A 16,243-nucleotide genomic window follows, 5' to 3' on the forward strand; every position below is an offset into this window, starting at 1 on the left:
CAAAGATCATGATGACTGACAATAGAGGAATTGGAAATAGGTAAATATTTGAAATAGAATAAAGAGAGAACTTGCAAAAGATAAAGATACATATAGATATAGATATACACATACATACACACACAATTTTTCAGCACATATGTTATCTTCCTCACGCAAAAGCTATTTTCATCACAATTAAGATATTAAATTTTTACTGGAGCCAAAAGAATAAGAATCTGAACTTGTGACGTCTCCGTAAGATAGTAGGGTTTATAAAACTGTTTGATTTCGGGACTTGAATAAGCTCCCAATGAGCACACTGTCTTCATGGCTTAAAAATATGCTAATAAGAACTTAGTCAAGGGTCATAATTAAATATTAGGGGCTACAGTTTTATATTGAAATAGAATGTTAAATATGGTATTAAGAGAATTAAATCTGGGTTGTAGATGGTGTAGCGTTTTACCTTAATAGCACTTGTTTTTATGTGCATTTGTTAATAGCTACACAATTGGCTTTAAAATTAGAGAATTTAACTTTAATTTAGAAACATAAAGAGGTATTTTCTGACTCATGTATGTGAAAGAAATTACTTTTCTTAAGTCCTGTGGTGCCAAGATACCTTCCTGGGCATCTATATAGCAAAGGGCATTTCAATGCCCAGAATGAGCTACAAACACAATTATGACAATGATTATGGCAGAGTCCCTGGCCTACAGAGATTATAACAGTACAATGAGGATCATATGTGTGGCGGGGCAGGAGTGAAGAAGCATGCTACATACTGAAAGGGCAGTGCGCAAATGGCAGTACTGATGCAGACAAGACGCTGCTTATCCAACATGTTGAAGATGAGCAGGCACATGTGCAATTTTAACAAAGTTTAAATAGATGAAAAATCATGGTTCCTGGATTTAGTAATTTGAAACTCAAATCAATTAGAGATGAGGCTCTAGACATACATTGAAGTTGATTTTCTGTGGTTGTATATGTCATGCTAAGTAACTTACTTTCCTTATCAATTTAAGATCTTTGAATTTTTTTCAGGAAATTTCTGGTAAGCACCAGAATAAGTAAAGAATAAGGATTTGAAGTTTGAAGAACATGGGCATTTTTCAAGATAACATTGTGTCACAAGCATAGAAGACAGGTTTGAGTGGAGCAGACCTGTGGGCAAGGAGATTGACAAGGATGATGCCTATAACTTAATTCTGAAATAATGAAGGTCTGAACTAGGGCTGTGTGAAAGGAAGATAAAACTAAGAAGTTGATTTCTGCTATGGATTGAGTTTATTCTCCCCACTGCAACAAAGAATTGAAAGGCAGAGACAGAGTAGTGAAAAAGAGAGAAAGTTTTATTTGAATACACACCAAGGGAGGAGCAGCCTAGAGTCAAGGTAGACAAAGGCAAGAAAGTGAAGCTCATTGAACTCCTGCTCTGCATTGGGCAAATCCCTCGCCAACTCCTAAATCCAGGGTCATCTAGCATCCAGTGCCCACCTGAATCTGCACAGCATGGAACTGAGTCCTACGACACCAGGATTTGGGAGAGCCACAGAGCACTAGATGAAGTGAGATTATATTCTGAAAACTTCCCAAAGACAAAGAAAGGAGATTTTCAGGCAGGCTATAAAAGAGCATGATCTTACAGCTTCAGTCTTGTCTGGATCACCCAGGTGGTGGGAACTTCCAAGCCCAAATCATAGCTCCCAGGAGTCCCTCCCTGTTTAACTGGAGTAGAATAGGGAGAGTAACACACATGAAGAAAGGGGAGTGCCGGCGACCTCAGAGAGGAGAGGTGACTGAGATCCTTAGGGTCTGAGGTTTTAGAGGGCCTTTTTGGGTAGGAGTCTGCAGAAGGCATGGCTTATACAGGTATTTATAATCCTTTGAAGTTTTGTCTTAAGAATAAGGTTATTTAACTGACTGTGTTGGTTTGGACTTAAGCATTCTTTGTCTCCATAAGCTTATTTACACTTCTAAGATCTGTCTCCTACCCTGGTTACAAGGTTACTTGATTAAGGGGCTAGAAGAAGAGGAAGAACTGCATACAGAAGAAGTTAAAGAATAAGATGGGACTTTTTGCAGGCTAAGAGGATTTTTCAATGGCATGATCTTGTTGGTACAAGGAAGACATGCACTGAGCTCTGATACTTTTCTTTTTCTGGGGATTATCTGGACATTCCAAGTCACTTCTGGCCTTTGAAACTTCAACCAATTAAGTCATTAACTCTGTGGGTCTTATCTGGATCTCTGGTTTATCTGGTTAATTCTTGAGTCCCTTTTAGTGGGCTCTACTGCCTTTATTCTCTCACCACCCAGTCATGTCTATTTTTCTGCCTAAGAGTTCTATCCGTTTTGGGATGCTTATGACAAATGAGAGACAGGAGTCAGAGTTACTGTTTTAAACTGAAGGGATCTGATGGAGGCTAGTGACACTGTGTATCACAAAGATTATTTCCAGCAAAGTAGTGAACTTGAAATCTCAAAACACTACTGCTCCATAATTTCTAAATCTGCTTAATCAAATACAAAACTGAAAAAAAACCTTTAAGGGAATTGTGTTAAAAACAAAGTTCAATCAAGTACATTTAAAGATCTAATTGTTACTAAGCAATTCACGAATGGGGCGCATCCTATCCAGCTAACAGACATGAGCACTGAGGAGCTGAACAAAACGGAAGATTTTTATAGGAAGGAGGGTGGGGCAAAACGTTATTAACAAAAGAAAAGGAAACGTTTCAGGCAACGTCACATTCCCTTAAAGGAAACCATGTAAAGAAAGAGATTTCCTTGTCTTTCTGGAGGTGGGGAATGAAAAGGTCCATGTGACAGACTACCTCATTGGTGCCGACCAGAAATTTCCTGAAAAAAAATCAAACAAAGATCCTAAATGAATTGATAAGGAAAGCAAAAGAAATAATCTGAGGACACAGTTAATGTAAAAGGATCTGACCAGTGGAATAAGTGTACACAAGGCATCTGATAACCTAGGGCACTATGGATCTTGATGGTGTAACTCTGGAGAGAGGAAATCCTGGGGCAAAATACCTCTAAAACCAAAATCAGTCAAAGGGAGAAATAAAGTTTAAAACCCATTTATTGGTTATAAACTGCAGTCCAGGGCTGTCTCTTTCCTGCTCCATCAAAAGCAAGTAAGACCTCCCCCTACCCTCCGTTGCCGAAGTAATTATCCATTGATATGGACATAAACAATTCTCCACCCCTGAGGAACACCTGTTGATACACAGATGCACTAATCCAGGCAAGATATTCTGGAAATATTACAATTCTACCTACAGATGGTTAGGGCAAAGGCTGGCAAACTGGCCATGGACTAAATCTGGTTCACTGCCTGTGCTTTGTGAATAAAGTTGTGTAAGAATGCTGCCAAGCTCATTCATTTACCTACTGTCTGTGGTTGCCTTTGCAGAAAAATGGCTAGAGCTGAGTAGTGACAACAGGACCTGTATAGATCTCAAAGTCTAAAATATTTACTATCTGGCCCTTTACCGAAGAAATTTGCCAACCTCTGGTCTTGAGCTGCATTGCCCAACATCGTAGCCACTAGCCTCATGTGTTCATTTCAATGAAAAATAATTGAAATTAAATAAAGTGAAAATTTCAACTCCTCATTTGAATTAGATATATTTCAAGTACTCAAGAGGCTCCACACAACTGCTGGTGACTTTACTGTACAGGCCACATGTAGAACACCTCCATGATTACAGGAAGTTCTACTGGATAACACTGGTCAAAAACACAGATGGACGAGGAGCACTGGGCACAGAACCTTGGGTCCACATTGGGAGACACACAGGTTCCTTCCTCCTCCCCTTTCTTGTACCCCTTTCCCACCCAGTGCCCTCAAATCACTTTCTACAGAATTCCCTTCCCACCACCTCCTTGAATTTTCAGAAGCTGAACAAATCATCTAGGAACAATTCAACAAGAGGACATTTCCTTAAGGAAGAAAGATTTAATCACCTCCTTTACTGAGATAATCATTTCCACAGCATATACACAGCCTTGGTTATATGCACAGACCTATGAATGTATGTGAACTTCTATATTCCAAGCAACATTGGTGCTTTTCAAAGCCCACTCTGGATATCTCATTCCCCACCTCCTCCTTTTAAGCTTTTGATTAGCCTATTGTTTTCCCCAGCTGTTATCCATTGCCTTAGGCAGCTGTGATGTTTCCTAATTGCCTCTGACATTCACCAACAGACATTCCCAAGGAATATACTGTTCACACTCAGCCACAAAGCATTGCAAGTGGGGTCTTTTAGGGAATAACCAGACAGTTAAAATAATGACTGTTGACCACAGTAGGGGTCTGGGTGGGTCTCTGAAAGAGAGCCAACCCCATTCCTCCAACTCCACAGGTTGCTGGCCTGCTGAATTTTACCATAATAAGGGATGTCACTTTTCACATCTACTGCAGAGCTGCAAAGGGTTAGATGAGAATAGGGCAAATCAAAACACCACAAATGTATCTGTTCTTACCAAGATTCAGCCAAGTTTCTTCATTAAATATTACAAGAATAGCTTCAAACCTTTGGTTAATTTCCAGGGTTTTGAAAGAGTTGATTTTGACAAGTTTTGCCTATCCTCTTTGTTTTTATGAAAGAGAATTTTAGGAGGTCCTTACATCACCATTTTAATAGGCTTTCCTCCTCAAGTATTTTGCGTATATTGCCTTTGAATTCCTTGACCTTGGTACATTTACTAAGTAGTTCTAATAGTTTGTAAACTTCTTTGGATTTTCTGGCTACTCAATAAAGTCATCAGTAAATTAAAACCAGTTTTTACATTTTTCTTTTTCACTTTAATGCTCTCCACTTTTTTTTTCTTTCATTATTGAACTAAATATAGATGCCAGGACAATGTTGAATGGAACTGGCAGTGGTACAATTCTTCTCTTGCTCTTATTTCAATGCTTCACAATCAAGTATTATATTAACCTAAGTTTTCTTACAAATACCCTTCATGAAATAGCGGGGTTGTTTTCTATGACTAGTTTACTGAACATATGTTTTATTTTCTAAATCATGAATTGGTGTTGAAGGTCAAGGATTTTTCAGCATCTATAAGACGACTTCTGCTGCTGCTTACTAAGTGTTATATTAAATTACATTGATTCATTTTTCTAAGTTTTTTGGTGTGGGTAAAAATACAGCATTTCCAGAATCTCTCACCTGGCCTTAGTGCATCTCCATATCAATAGGTGTTTCAAAGGGGTGGAGAGAAGCAGTCCTTCTCTATATCAATAGGTAATTACAAGTGGGAGTGAGAGCATATCTGGACTGGAGAGGTTAGGTGGGGCCGTTTTGCAGCAGGTGGCAAGAGACACAGGTGAGCAGAAGTGGACAACTACTTGTAAACAATAAATTGGTTTCTCCCACTTTATATCTCCCTTTGACTGATTTTGGTTTCAAAGGTAATTTGTCCCGGGCTGGGAACATATTTTTCCCCCGACTTATACCAGGAACTAGCCGGCAGGACCTCTGAAGCCTATACCAGTCAGTCTTCATGGGTGCAATGCTTGGGCAGGCTGCCCCTAGAGATGGTGCAGAGACACACAGAAATCCCTCTGTGGATAGTGGGAGGCCCCAGTGGCTGCTGTGGCAAGGGGTGCAGCTTTACCCAAGGGCCTCCTATCTGTGGGGCTTCAACTTGGAGAGCCCCTTGTGGAAAACTGGTCTAGGGTAACACACCTCCTAGATGGGTGGGCTCTTCCCCAGAATCGGGGAAGTGTTGAGACACCAGAAGCTGTGGAATTAGCCCTCAGTGAGATAGAATATTGCTTAGAGGTTCTGAGCGGCCATGTAGCAGCTGGGATTGTGGGATGTTTGTATCTCAAGGTAGTGGAAAGGGATATCAAGGAGAGAGACAAACTTGGGGGCTCCTTGGAGGAGCTGGGTACCCTTAAGAGAGACAGTTATTCAGAAGTCATGTTGTACTACAGGAAGATACATCAGCAGTGAGGGGGGAGGCAGCACGAGAATCTGCTTTGAGGAGGCCAAAGGGGAGGAGAAGGAAGGAGAGGTGCCTTCAGCCCCAGACATGGTAGGAAAGATGGGGGGTGAGTATGAGGGGGTGGGGCCAGGAGAAGAACTGTTGACAGAGAAGGCACCAGCCTCTCCTATATTAAAAACCCCCCAGGTGTAATTAATCAAATAAACATTCAACAACCGTGGTCTCTTCAGGGGGAGGTGCAGCTCCTTCCCCAGGTTGAGGAGCACTCCATGCTCTGGCCCTATACCCACGATGAGCTGGTGGACATGAGCATCTGGTTTCAGCAGAAGCCATCAGAACCTCTTCCTACATGGCTTCTGCATCTCTGGGATATGGGGGTGGAAAACATTGGTATATCTGGTTCTGAAATAGGTAGACTGGCTACATTCAATTTCATGTAATACAAACAAGAACAGGCTTATCACAACATTTAATTTTGTTTTCAATCTATTTTCAAGTTTTGATTCTTTGAGAAAATATTAGCCAATTTATTTCTTCCTTTTTTGGCATATTTTAGCAAGTTTTATAAAATAAGCACCACTCGTTTGTGATTTTTCTATGTTTAGGATTCTTTTGTCTTTGTGTTATAATAATTCCTCTACATCTATGTTATCTCCCTGTAGATCACTGATAATATATCTTCTTCTGAAACTGAATTTGTCTAATATTAATATAATTGTTCCAACTTTTAATTTGACATGCATTGTTAATTCTTTTCATCCTTTATTCTTACTCTATATGATACCATTTTAAGACTGTTTTAGAAAACAATATTTTATACTCACAGCAAAATTCAGAGAAAGGTACAGAGATCTCCCATGTACACCCTGCCTCCACACAGACACAGCCTCTCCTGTTATCTACAGATGCCAACAGACAAGCACATTTGTTACATGATGAACCTAAAGGATATATAATAGTCACCCAGAGTCCATTGTTTTTAATATATTTTTAAATGTTTTATTCTGAAAAAACAATTTAGAAATCAAAAACTTTGCAAAAATAATACAGAAAGCACCTGTGCACTATTCACCTGTTTTCTTAAATGATATTTTTCTACAGCGTCAGAGAGCAGTTATTAAGGACAGGAAAGTGACAGTGAATCAAAACTATTAAGATTATTCTTATTTCATCAGTTTTCACATGTATTCTATTTTTGGGGTATAGTTTATTTCTAACTACAACCATGGCACACTTAATTAAGAATGGCTAAAATTAATTTAAAAAATATAATACCAATATGGACAATGTTGCAGAGTAACAGAATCCTTCATATATTTCTGGTGAGAATGTAAAGTGGTACACACATTACAGAAAACAGATTTGAACAACAACGGTACTAAGTTAAACTTATATTTACAACATGCCACAGCAAATCCCCTCCTAGGTATATACTCTCAAGAAGTGAAAACATATTCACACAAAATCCTGTACATGAATATTCATAAAAGTTTTATTTATAATAACCAGTAACTGTAAATAACCTAAATGTTCCTAACCTGAATACAAAAATAAACATGGACCAGTGTTATGATGAAACACTGCTCAGAAAGGAAAAGAAGCATTCCTCTCTTTCATTCTTGATATTGCTCTCATCGTCATCTGGGTAGCACTATGAATTTCTAAGATTCCTTTCTTGGATCGAATATCAGAAACAATCAGAAAGTACACTTACTGTCAAGTTACCAGAACATCTTGCTGTAGTGAGCTAATTCACCACCATCATCTGACTATGGTCAGCTACCAGAGTATTGGAGACATTTTATAAACGTTCTTCTCACAGCTGCTTTCACCTCATTGTTCTTCAAGCTGTAGATGAGGGGATTCACTAAGGGAGTGACCACACCATACAGAACAGAGAACACTAACTCCAGGGGTGAACCTGAGGTTGGTGTGAAATAGCGAAGGAAAGCTGAGCCATAAAACAGGAGGACAGCAGTGAGGTGGGAGGAGCAGGTGGAGAAGGCCTTGCTTCTACCTGAGGAGGAGCTGATGCTCCGGATGGTGGAGACAATAAGAGTATAGGAAAAGACAATTAGGACACAGGTTACAAGCCCATTCAGGAGACTGGAGCAAAGCAAAATAGTAAAGTTGGTGGAGAAATCAGAGCAGGACAAAGGGAAGAGTGAGGGCAGCTCACAGCTGTAGTGGGGGATGGACTGATCCTTACAGAAGTCCAAGCTCATAGCTGGAAGGATGTTGATGAGTGCGTCCAGAAATCCCAGGCCCCAGGAGCCCCACACTAGCCCATTACAGAGCTTGTTGGTTATCTTCTGGCCATAGAGCAGAGGGTGGCAGATGGCAAAGTAGCGGTCATAGGCCATCACTGAGAGCAGGAAGGCTTCCGTGCTCCCCGAGTCAAACACAAAGAAGACTTGAGCCAGGCAGCCCTGGACAGAGATGGTTTTCTTCTGAGACAGGAGGTTCTCCAGCAGCTTGGGCACTGTAGCCGAAGAGAAACAAAGATCCAGGGAAGAGAGGTGACTCAGGAAGAAGTACATGGGCGTGTGGAGGCTGGAATCAGCCCTGATCACCAGCAGCAGCGTCAGGTTCCCCAGCAGGGTCTGGAGGTAAATCACTAGGAACAGCACAAAGAGCAGGGCCTGGATGTGGGGGTCTGCAGACAGCCCCAAGAGGATGAACTCAGTGACGGCACTGTTGTTCCCCAGGGCCATTCGGTTCCTTTGTTCCCTTGGAATAAGAAGAGGAAGTGGGCAGAGACTTCAGTGCTCCTGCCAAAGTCCCAAGACGTCCCCATCCTCTTCGTATACAATGTTTCATTTTGTCAACATTTAAAGCTCCTGACTGGTTTCCTCCATGCATTTTTCTCCCCCAACCACCCACCATCCACATCACAGGTCCTGAACCTCTATATCAGTCATGCTAAATTTGACTTCTTTCCTTTATTCTGCTCTAAAAGCCATGTCAGTCTGCTCCATCTTCCTCAACTGGGCCTGCTGCCCTCAGCTCCAGCATTTCTCATGCACTCCAATGTGCTTCTGAGAGTGGCTGCCCCTCACACCTTCTCTGCTATCTCTAAACCTTATCTTCAATTATTTATTCAACACCTCTCCATAATAAATTAGTGCTTACAAAGAGCAAATTGTATTTGCTTATATTTTATCATTTTTATTGGAGTTATATATACTGTCTGTTTTAATTCTAGGAATCAGATTGAGAGGCCAGTGTGTGCAAATATGTGTGTGAAGAGGTGGACAGGAATTTGGTAGCAATGAAAGAGAATGTCTGTTTTACAGGTGAGAATATTGGAAGTCCCTGAAAAAAATCCAATTTCCCACCTTAGTTGGGTTGGTTTTTGTGAGATGTCTCAGTGCTCTCAGTCCCTGCCCATGGAATACTTTTACACTTTCTGCTTGACATTTAAGAGACTCCATCATCTAAGATTTTGACATTTAAGAGACTAAATCATCTAAGATTAACTTCTCCTTCCTGTCAGATTGCCCATTTCTCCCCCAATGGCCTCACTGCCATTCAAAATGGGGCTCATCCAGAATAATTGCCACTGGCAATGGCTAAAATTCAGCCACTAGAGGTTCATTCTAGTAATTGAAGTGTGTAGCTACAGAAGCATTGGAAAAACTCTGGGACACACAACACATGAATCTGGGTTAAAATTTAACTCCCTCATTAACAGAGGATGTGTACCTTTCTCAAGGCATCAAGCAAGTAAGGTTTCATTTTTGTAAAATAAATATAACAAGTGCTTGCTCCTCGGTCCACTCTGCTCAGAAATTGTTAATGACCCAGAAAGTGTTAATGAGTGCTTACATGAATGAATTGATAGCTGGCTTTGGTCTGCAGGCTGAGGAGGGTGAGAACACCTCTGCTCCCAGGTTGAATGACTGGACAAACTGACCAGAATTTGAGCTTCCAGAGAAGCAGTGTATATACCTCTGTTCATTGGGGGAGGGATCCATAAACAGGAGAAATGGGAGGAAGCTTGTGCTAATCGAGTTGAGAAGAAGTTTCTTGAGTTGATTTCCCACCCCCCCCAAACCTGTGGTGGCTCTTGCCCTCTTTCCTGGTCTCCCCACCACCTCCCTCAGCAGAGTTCATGGCTTAGGTTGGCAGTGGTGATTTTCAATAACGATAGATTCTCAGTCTTACAAGAGGATAAATGTGGGCCACCAAGAACCCACAATTGGCTCTGACTTGTTCTCCCCTCTTCTCCTCAGAAAGGAAGTTTAACCTGAGGGATTTCATTCTCCCTAGACATCCAGGGCCCCAGGCCAGGCAGCTTTGGCACAGAAAGCAAAGAGTGTATATTGCCCATGCTCAATATCACTCAGGAAAGAGACGTGCTCTTCCTGGGCAGCTGAGCACAGAATCCCTCCTAAATGGAAGGCAGAGAGAGATGGGCAGCAGAGGGAATGGAGGAAAGAACATCGTCAGTGGAAAGACATACCTTAGAGAGTCAGCAGGAGACCTAACGAGGAGAGAGGAACAGAGCCAGAAGAGGCTGGGAACAAGGGAGGAGAATATCTGCAGAGAAATACCTGACCCACCGAGTTCCCTGTTTTTTCTGGTAAAGAACACATCCGTTTCTCGCCGCTGCCATGGAAGAACCTGTCTTGAGCCAGTAATTCTTCACACATAAGAGAACTGTTTCTTCTAAAAACAGCACAGAATATTTTCTTTCTTGTAGAATACCACAAGTAGGCAAAAACACCATGGCCAAACTCTGGATATACTAAAGGGAAATCTCCCTCATCCTTATCCTCGCATTTCCTCTCCACAGGGCAATCTCAACAATAGAAGTGCAGAATTCCTATCACTTGATCCTAGGCCCTGCCTCTATGACATCACTTCCTTTATGTCTTGCTGTGAATCTAAACACAGTACTACAGCTCTCTGCAAATGGGTGATTTGGGATCTGTTCTTCTGGGATGGCATCTCTGTTTAGGATACCATGTGTTGGCCACTGGAGCCTGGCAGTTTAAGAAACATCTGTCCAATGGCTTCTATTCCCTGAAGTTACAACCTGAAGCCAGATTTTAACTTGTTGCCTGTGTAAAGTTAACTTTCTAAGCCACAGGGAATTCTGTGGCATGTGGGACTTTTGGACCTTCTAGGTTGACATCACATTTTTAACCTTGAGTAAATGTGCCTGAGGGCCTGCTGCCCTTCAGAGAGGAGGCAGGGCTGGAAATATTTCCCTGCAATACAAGACTTCATACTTAGATAACAACAAAGCAAAAACTGAAGGAACAAAACAGCAGCAGACTCACAGAACCCAAGAATGGACTAACAGTTACCAAAGAGAAAGGAACCTCAGGAACTGGGTGGGAAGGGAGGGATAAGGGGATTAAGGGGCATTATGATTAGCACACATAATGTAGGGCGGTCATGGGGGAGGCATTATAACACAGAGAAGACAAGTAGTGACTCTATAGCATTTTACTCTGCTGATGGACAGTGACTGTAATGAGCTATGTGGTGGGGACTTGATAATAGGGGCAATGTAGTAACCACAATGTTGCTTATGTGAAATCTGAGCATAAGATTGCATATCAATGATACCTTAATTAAAAAAAAAGATTTCATACTTAGTAGCTGGATGCCTCATGTGTGAATTCCCTAGGAGCTGGCTGTTCACCCTCCTTGCATCCATACTATTGTCCTGTAGTCACACAAGCTGCATTTCTCAATATAAACAACCTGATGATGAAATGACTGAAGCAACTGAAAACACAAAAATTTGTATTTTATATATTTTTTGGGGGAAGTCTATGAACCCTCAACCTACACTCTGGTACCAAAAAGGGCTCATGTGAAGACCAGTCTTTAAGCAAACATACATTTTCAGGGGATAGATTTATCTCCAGGAATTAATTATCAACTAAAATATATGTCAGCATGGGCAGTATAAATTACGTTTTCAGATTTTTTTCAACATGACTATTTTGATGGCAGAAATGTCAGATGTATTTTATATGATCCAAATATAATAATTAAGCACATAGGACCAGGTGGTTACATTGCTTAGGAGAGCAATGGAAGATTAATTTTAAAAATGTTATCTAAAGAAGCATATATTTCCATTCCAATATATTCTTAATATTGAAAAATAAATTGGAGATTGTCAGTAAGATAATATATTCTTCTGCCTGGAAACTTACAATCTAGGAAGGGGAATTACCCACATCACTAAAATGTTATTCTTCAGGAGAATAAGTTCTGTCCCATTCATCTGTTTAATGTCTGACTTTATCTCACAGGGTTGACTGAATGGATTAGTTCAAACATTTTTCTATAGGTGGTCCTTTAAAAAATGCTACTTTGCAATCAATTTACATTGTATGGTGAATATTAAGCTTTGAAGGTGGGTACTACCACCGTAGGCTGCTATGCAAGTGGGCTCTTCTATCTAATGACTTTGGAAACTTTAAAATGATTGAACTTGGTGACAGGATTGGCCTAGTCAGGCTGAGAAGGGTGATGCACTAGCTCAGAAGGACCTGTGAGGGATGTTTGGAAAATTGATACAATCACCTTCTGAGATGAGCCCATCCCTCTTCCCATTCACATCATTCAAGTAAATATTTTGGGCCTAGATAGCAGAAATGATAGATCCTAACTTGTAAAGTAATTTATGACAGAGCTAGGCCCATAGCTGCTTATATGATTTTTCTAATTCTCATTATGTTCTCTATGTACAAAAAGCCAGGTACAATAACTAGCTGCTTCCAAGTATTTAGATGTACAAATCCCTAATACGTTTACATTATAAAGCTGGTTGTCAAAAATGTATGATGTTTTATTATTGTTGGCAAATATCATACTGATTGATAGATATTGATATATACACCCGAATAATATTTCAGCACATACATGTTATTTTCCTCCCACAAAAGATTATCTTCATCACAATTAAGATATTAAATTTTTATTGGAGCCAGAAGAAAGAATCTCGTCTTGTGAAATCTCCCTTAGATAGTAGGTTTTTATATAACTGTTTGATTCAGGGATTTGAATAAACTTCCAGTGGGCACAAAGTCTTCATGGCTTATAAGTACGCTAATGAAAATTTAGTCAGGGGTCAAAAGTAAATATTTGGGACTAAAGTTTTATATTATAATATAGTCTTAAAATACTGTATTAAAAGAATTCAAACTGGATTATAGATGGTGCCACACTTTGCATTAATAACACTTGTTTTGAAATGCATTTATTAAATGCTATGCAATTAACATTAAAATTAGAGAATTTAACTTTTATTTAGAAACATAAAGAGGTATTTTCTTGTAATGTCCTGTTTTAGTCACACATACTATCATTTGTGTTTGAGCGGTCCACAGATCAGCTTTGTTCAGCCAGCTGGTTAGTTTGATTATCGGCCTTGGCAGCCCAGGGCATGGGGAGGGCAACGGCTTTCATACTATATAGTCATAATCTAAAGTAGGACATAATTTTCAAGCACTCTTTTCAATATTACAGGGACCAGTGGGATGTCTTACGTGTGGCTTTCGAACATCTCAGTGATGCAATGACTCATAGTCATCTTTTCTAAACTCTTTTCTGAGTTTAGAGGAAGTTGAACATAGAAAGTGTGGCCAAAGGGTTATCTGCCTGATTACCCAAGCAGGAAAGGAATAATCTGTAATTGGCAGTCTAAGGGGTGCATCTTCTCTCTGGGACTTTTCAGGCAAAATCACCTCCTGTAAATTTGCTGTGTAGAAGAGATTTATTGACCAAAGATGTAAAGCAAAAAAAACAAGTTAACAGACACACTGAAATCATTATGCTGTACATATAAAACTAATAGAGTGTTGTATGTCAATTTTATTTCAATTTAAAAAAAGGAAATAGCAGTTTCTCTTACAAAGTATATGTCTTTTAATTTAACAATTATGTTGAAAAGAAAAATAATCTAAAGCACAGTCATTCCAGTAAAATAAAAATTGGTATTAACCAAGACAGGTTAGGTTTAGCACATTTACCACAGCATTCAAACTGATAAGAAAAATCAATAACTACCATATATTGGGGTGGGTAAAACAATGAAAAAGTATTTCCAGAAGAATAAGTATAATTAATAAACATAGACAATGCTTCATTGCCACTAATAACCAAAGATATATGAATTTATAAAAATTCATATCATCTCTTGCTTTTAAAACCAGTATATTTTTTTAAGGCAATGGTTATAATGCAGACGAGAAACAGACATGTGCATCCTTTCCAGCATCAGAAACTTTACTAGTTTTACTAATTTACTAGTAAACTTTACTAGTTGAGTAAACTAGTCAATGCTTTTGGAAAGCTATCTGTTAATGTGCAACAAGAGACTCATTAGTATTTTTATCCAGAAAACTAATAACTACAGCTCAGAAATTATTTTAAGTATTTTAAATATCATCACAGAAATGTTCTGTACAAAGTAGTTTAATACAATGATATTTATGAGGAGGAAAGCCTAACTCAAATTCTGCTTTAAGTGACCTGAAGAAATCAAATATAAAAGTTTAACAAGTAAACATGTCTAATAGCAGTAAAACTTAAACTCAGTAAACTTTGGGGAAGATGCTGAAAGGACATATAAATAAATAAAACAAAGGTTTGCAATGCATTTGCGTTAACATGGAAAAATTCTTATGATATAATATTTAGTAGGAAAATCTAGATACACTATTGTGCATGTTGTATGATTGATACTAGACATAAAATGTACAATATTGTAGAAGTTGTTGATTTGGACTTATCCTGCTGTGCCAAGATGGATCATAGAGCTCATAGAGAGGGGTGTTTATTTTAAAGGAGGTTGGTAGCAACTGGGGACAAAATCTTTTAAGGTGTCAGTACAGATCTGCCCTCATCAACCACCACACCACACCCATTTCCCCATCTACAGAAAATCTAGGCAGGGAAAACAAGAATAAAGGAGCCTATGATGTCTTCAACCTGGGAAAGTGGAGTTTTATTGGGCACAAAATTCTTCCTCACATATCCTTCCCCTGCCTGAGTCAGACAGATGACTGACAGTACAGTAGAATGAAAAACTTTCTTCTATTTGTAGATTAAAAAAAAATTATTTCAAAGAGGCATATTAGTATTAGAGCATCAAATTACCACATTTTAAATATGTAAACATTAAATAAAAGGCAATATCAAATAATTTGATGTATACAGTCTAAGTGCCCTGGCAACAGAGGAATATCTCACTACTTAGAAATGAGTATATGGTAGGTGCTATGATTGACACACTGCTAGGCAAAAAAGTAGAATCAAATGTGAATAGAAACAGCTTAAAAGCAACAAAGTTTCAAAAACACACTTAATATATCATATAACAACATCTACTTGCTGATAACCACTTTTTAGAATATAATCTATAGGAAAAATGCCTTTGGTTGACAATTGATTGGTTAACTGGTTAATAATTATTGGAATTATCCATGTATGCAAAGAAGAAATAGATATCAAAATATTATAGGGAATGAAATATGTCTGTCCAAATTTTGTGTTATGACTGAAAGAATGTATCATGATAGAAATTTGCTATTAGGAAAGTGGAATTTCAATGTTTCCTTTTGTGTAACACACTAACCAAGTGAGCAGCTGGTGGTATACTAGGAAGGGACTGCAGAGAGCAGAGATGAAGAGGAACCAGGTGCATAACAGGAAGGTAAAGACCTCCGTAGTTCAGTTTCAAAACTCTGCCTAGAACCCGTCCTATTTCCCCATATTTTAAAAAAGTTGTTGTAGATCCCTTTTATCCCAGGTCTTTCCTCTGAGGAGGAAGACTGGCCTTGAGCTGCAGAACAGGCAGGCGCTGGTCCCGTGACCACCCTGAGCCTGTCCTAGCTCAGGTCAGCCAGCAGCCCTGCATTGTACCAGTAAGTCTGCTTTTCCTTGTTCCGTCTTCCCAAGAGTGTTCCCCTAACTCTTCAGGGACAAGTGGCCCAGGTAGAGCCCAGAAAAGGGATGAGCAAGGTTCCTCTGCAGATTGAGAGTGGAATTCCCAATTGGCCAGTGTCGGCAAGAAACAGCAATGTTCTTCGAAGGTTTATTTGAGTCTGACCTCTGTCCTAATATGGGAACTTGTTTCTTTCAGAACTTTCAGCAGCTTTCGCCTATCTTCAAGGGCCTCTCCAACTGATGTTCATTATTCTCCATGAGCCCAAGTCAATGCATTTTTACACAATGATCTGCGTATTCTTTTAACAGCGAAGCAAATAGCTTTCAGTGCCTTTCCCTAAATTCAGTATCAAATAATGAT

The 16,243-nt window shown here is 39.5% G+C and overlaps 1 protein-coding gene across 1 annotated transcript; it reads right to left on the reverse strand.

The window, feature by feature from the left end:
• Positions 1-6,587: 6,587 nt before the first annotated feature.
• LOC130678965 (olfactory receptor 8S1-like) lies at positions 6,588-8,678 on the reverse strand. The gene is made up of 2 exons (XM_057486524.1): positions 7,763-8,678; positions 6,588-6,607 (listed from the first exon to the last, which is right to left on the reverse strand). The coding sequence occupies exons 1-2, from the start codon at positions 8,676-8,678 to the stop codon at positions 6,588-6,590; spliced, it is 936 nt and encodes a 311-aa protein (XP_057342507.1).
• Positions 8,679-16,243: the final 7,565 nt, after the last annotated feature.

The sequence above is a fragment of the Manis pentadactyla genome, chromosome 10, assembly GCF_030020395.1.
Source record: "Manis pentadactyla isolate mManPen7 chromosome 10, mManPen7.hap1, whole genome shotgun sequence".
Taxonomy (NCBI): Eukaryota; Metazoa; Chordata; class Mammalia; order Pholidota; family Manidae; genus Manis; species Manis pentadactyla.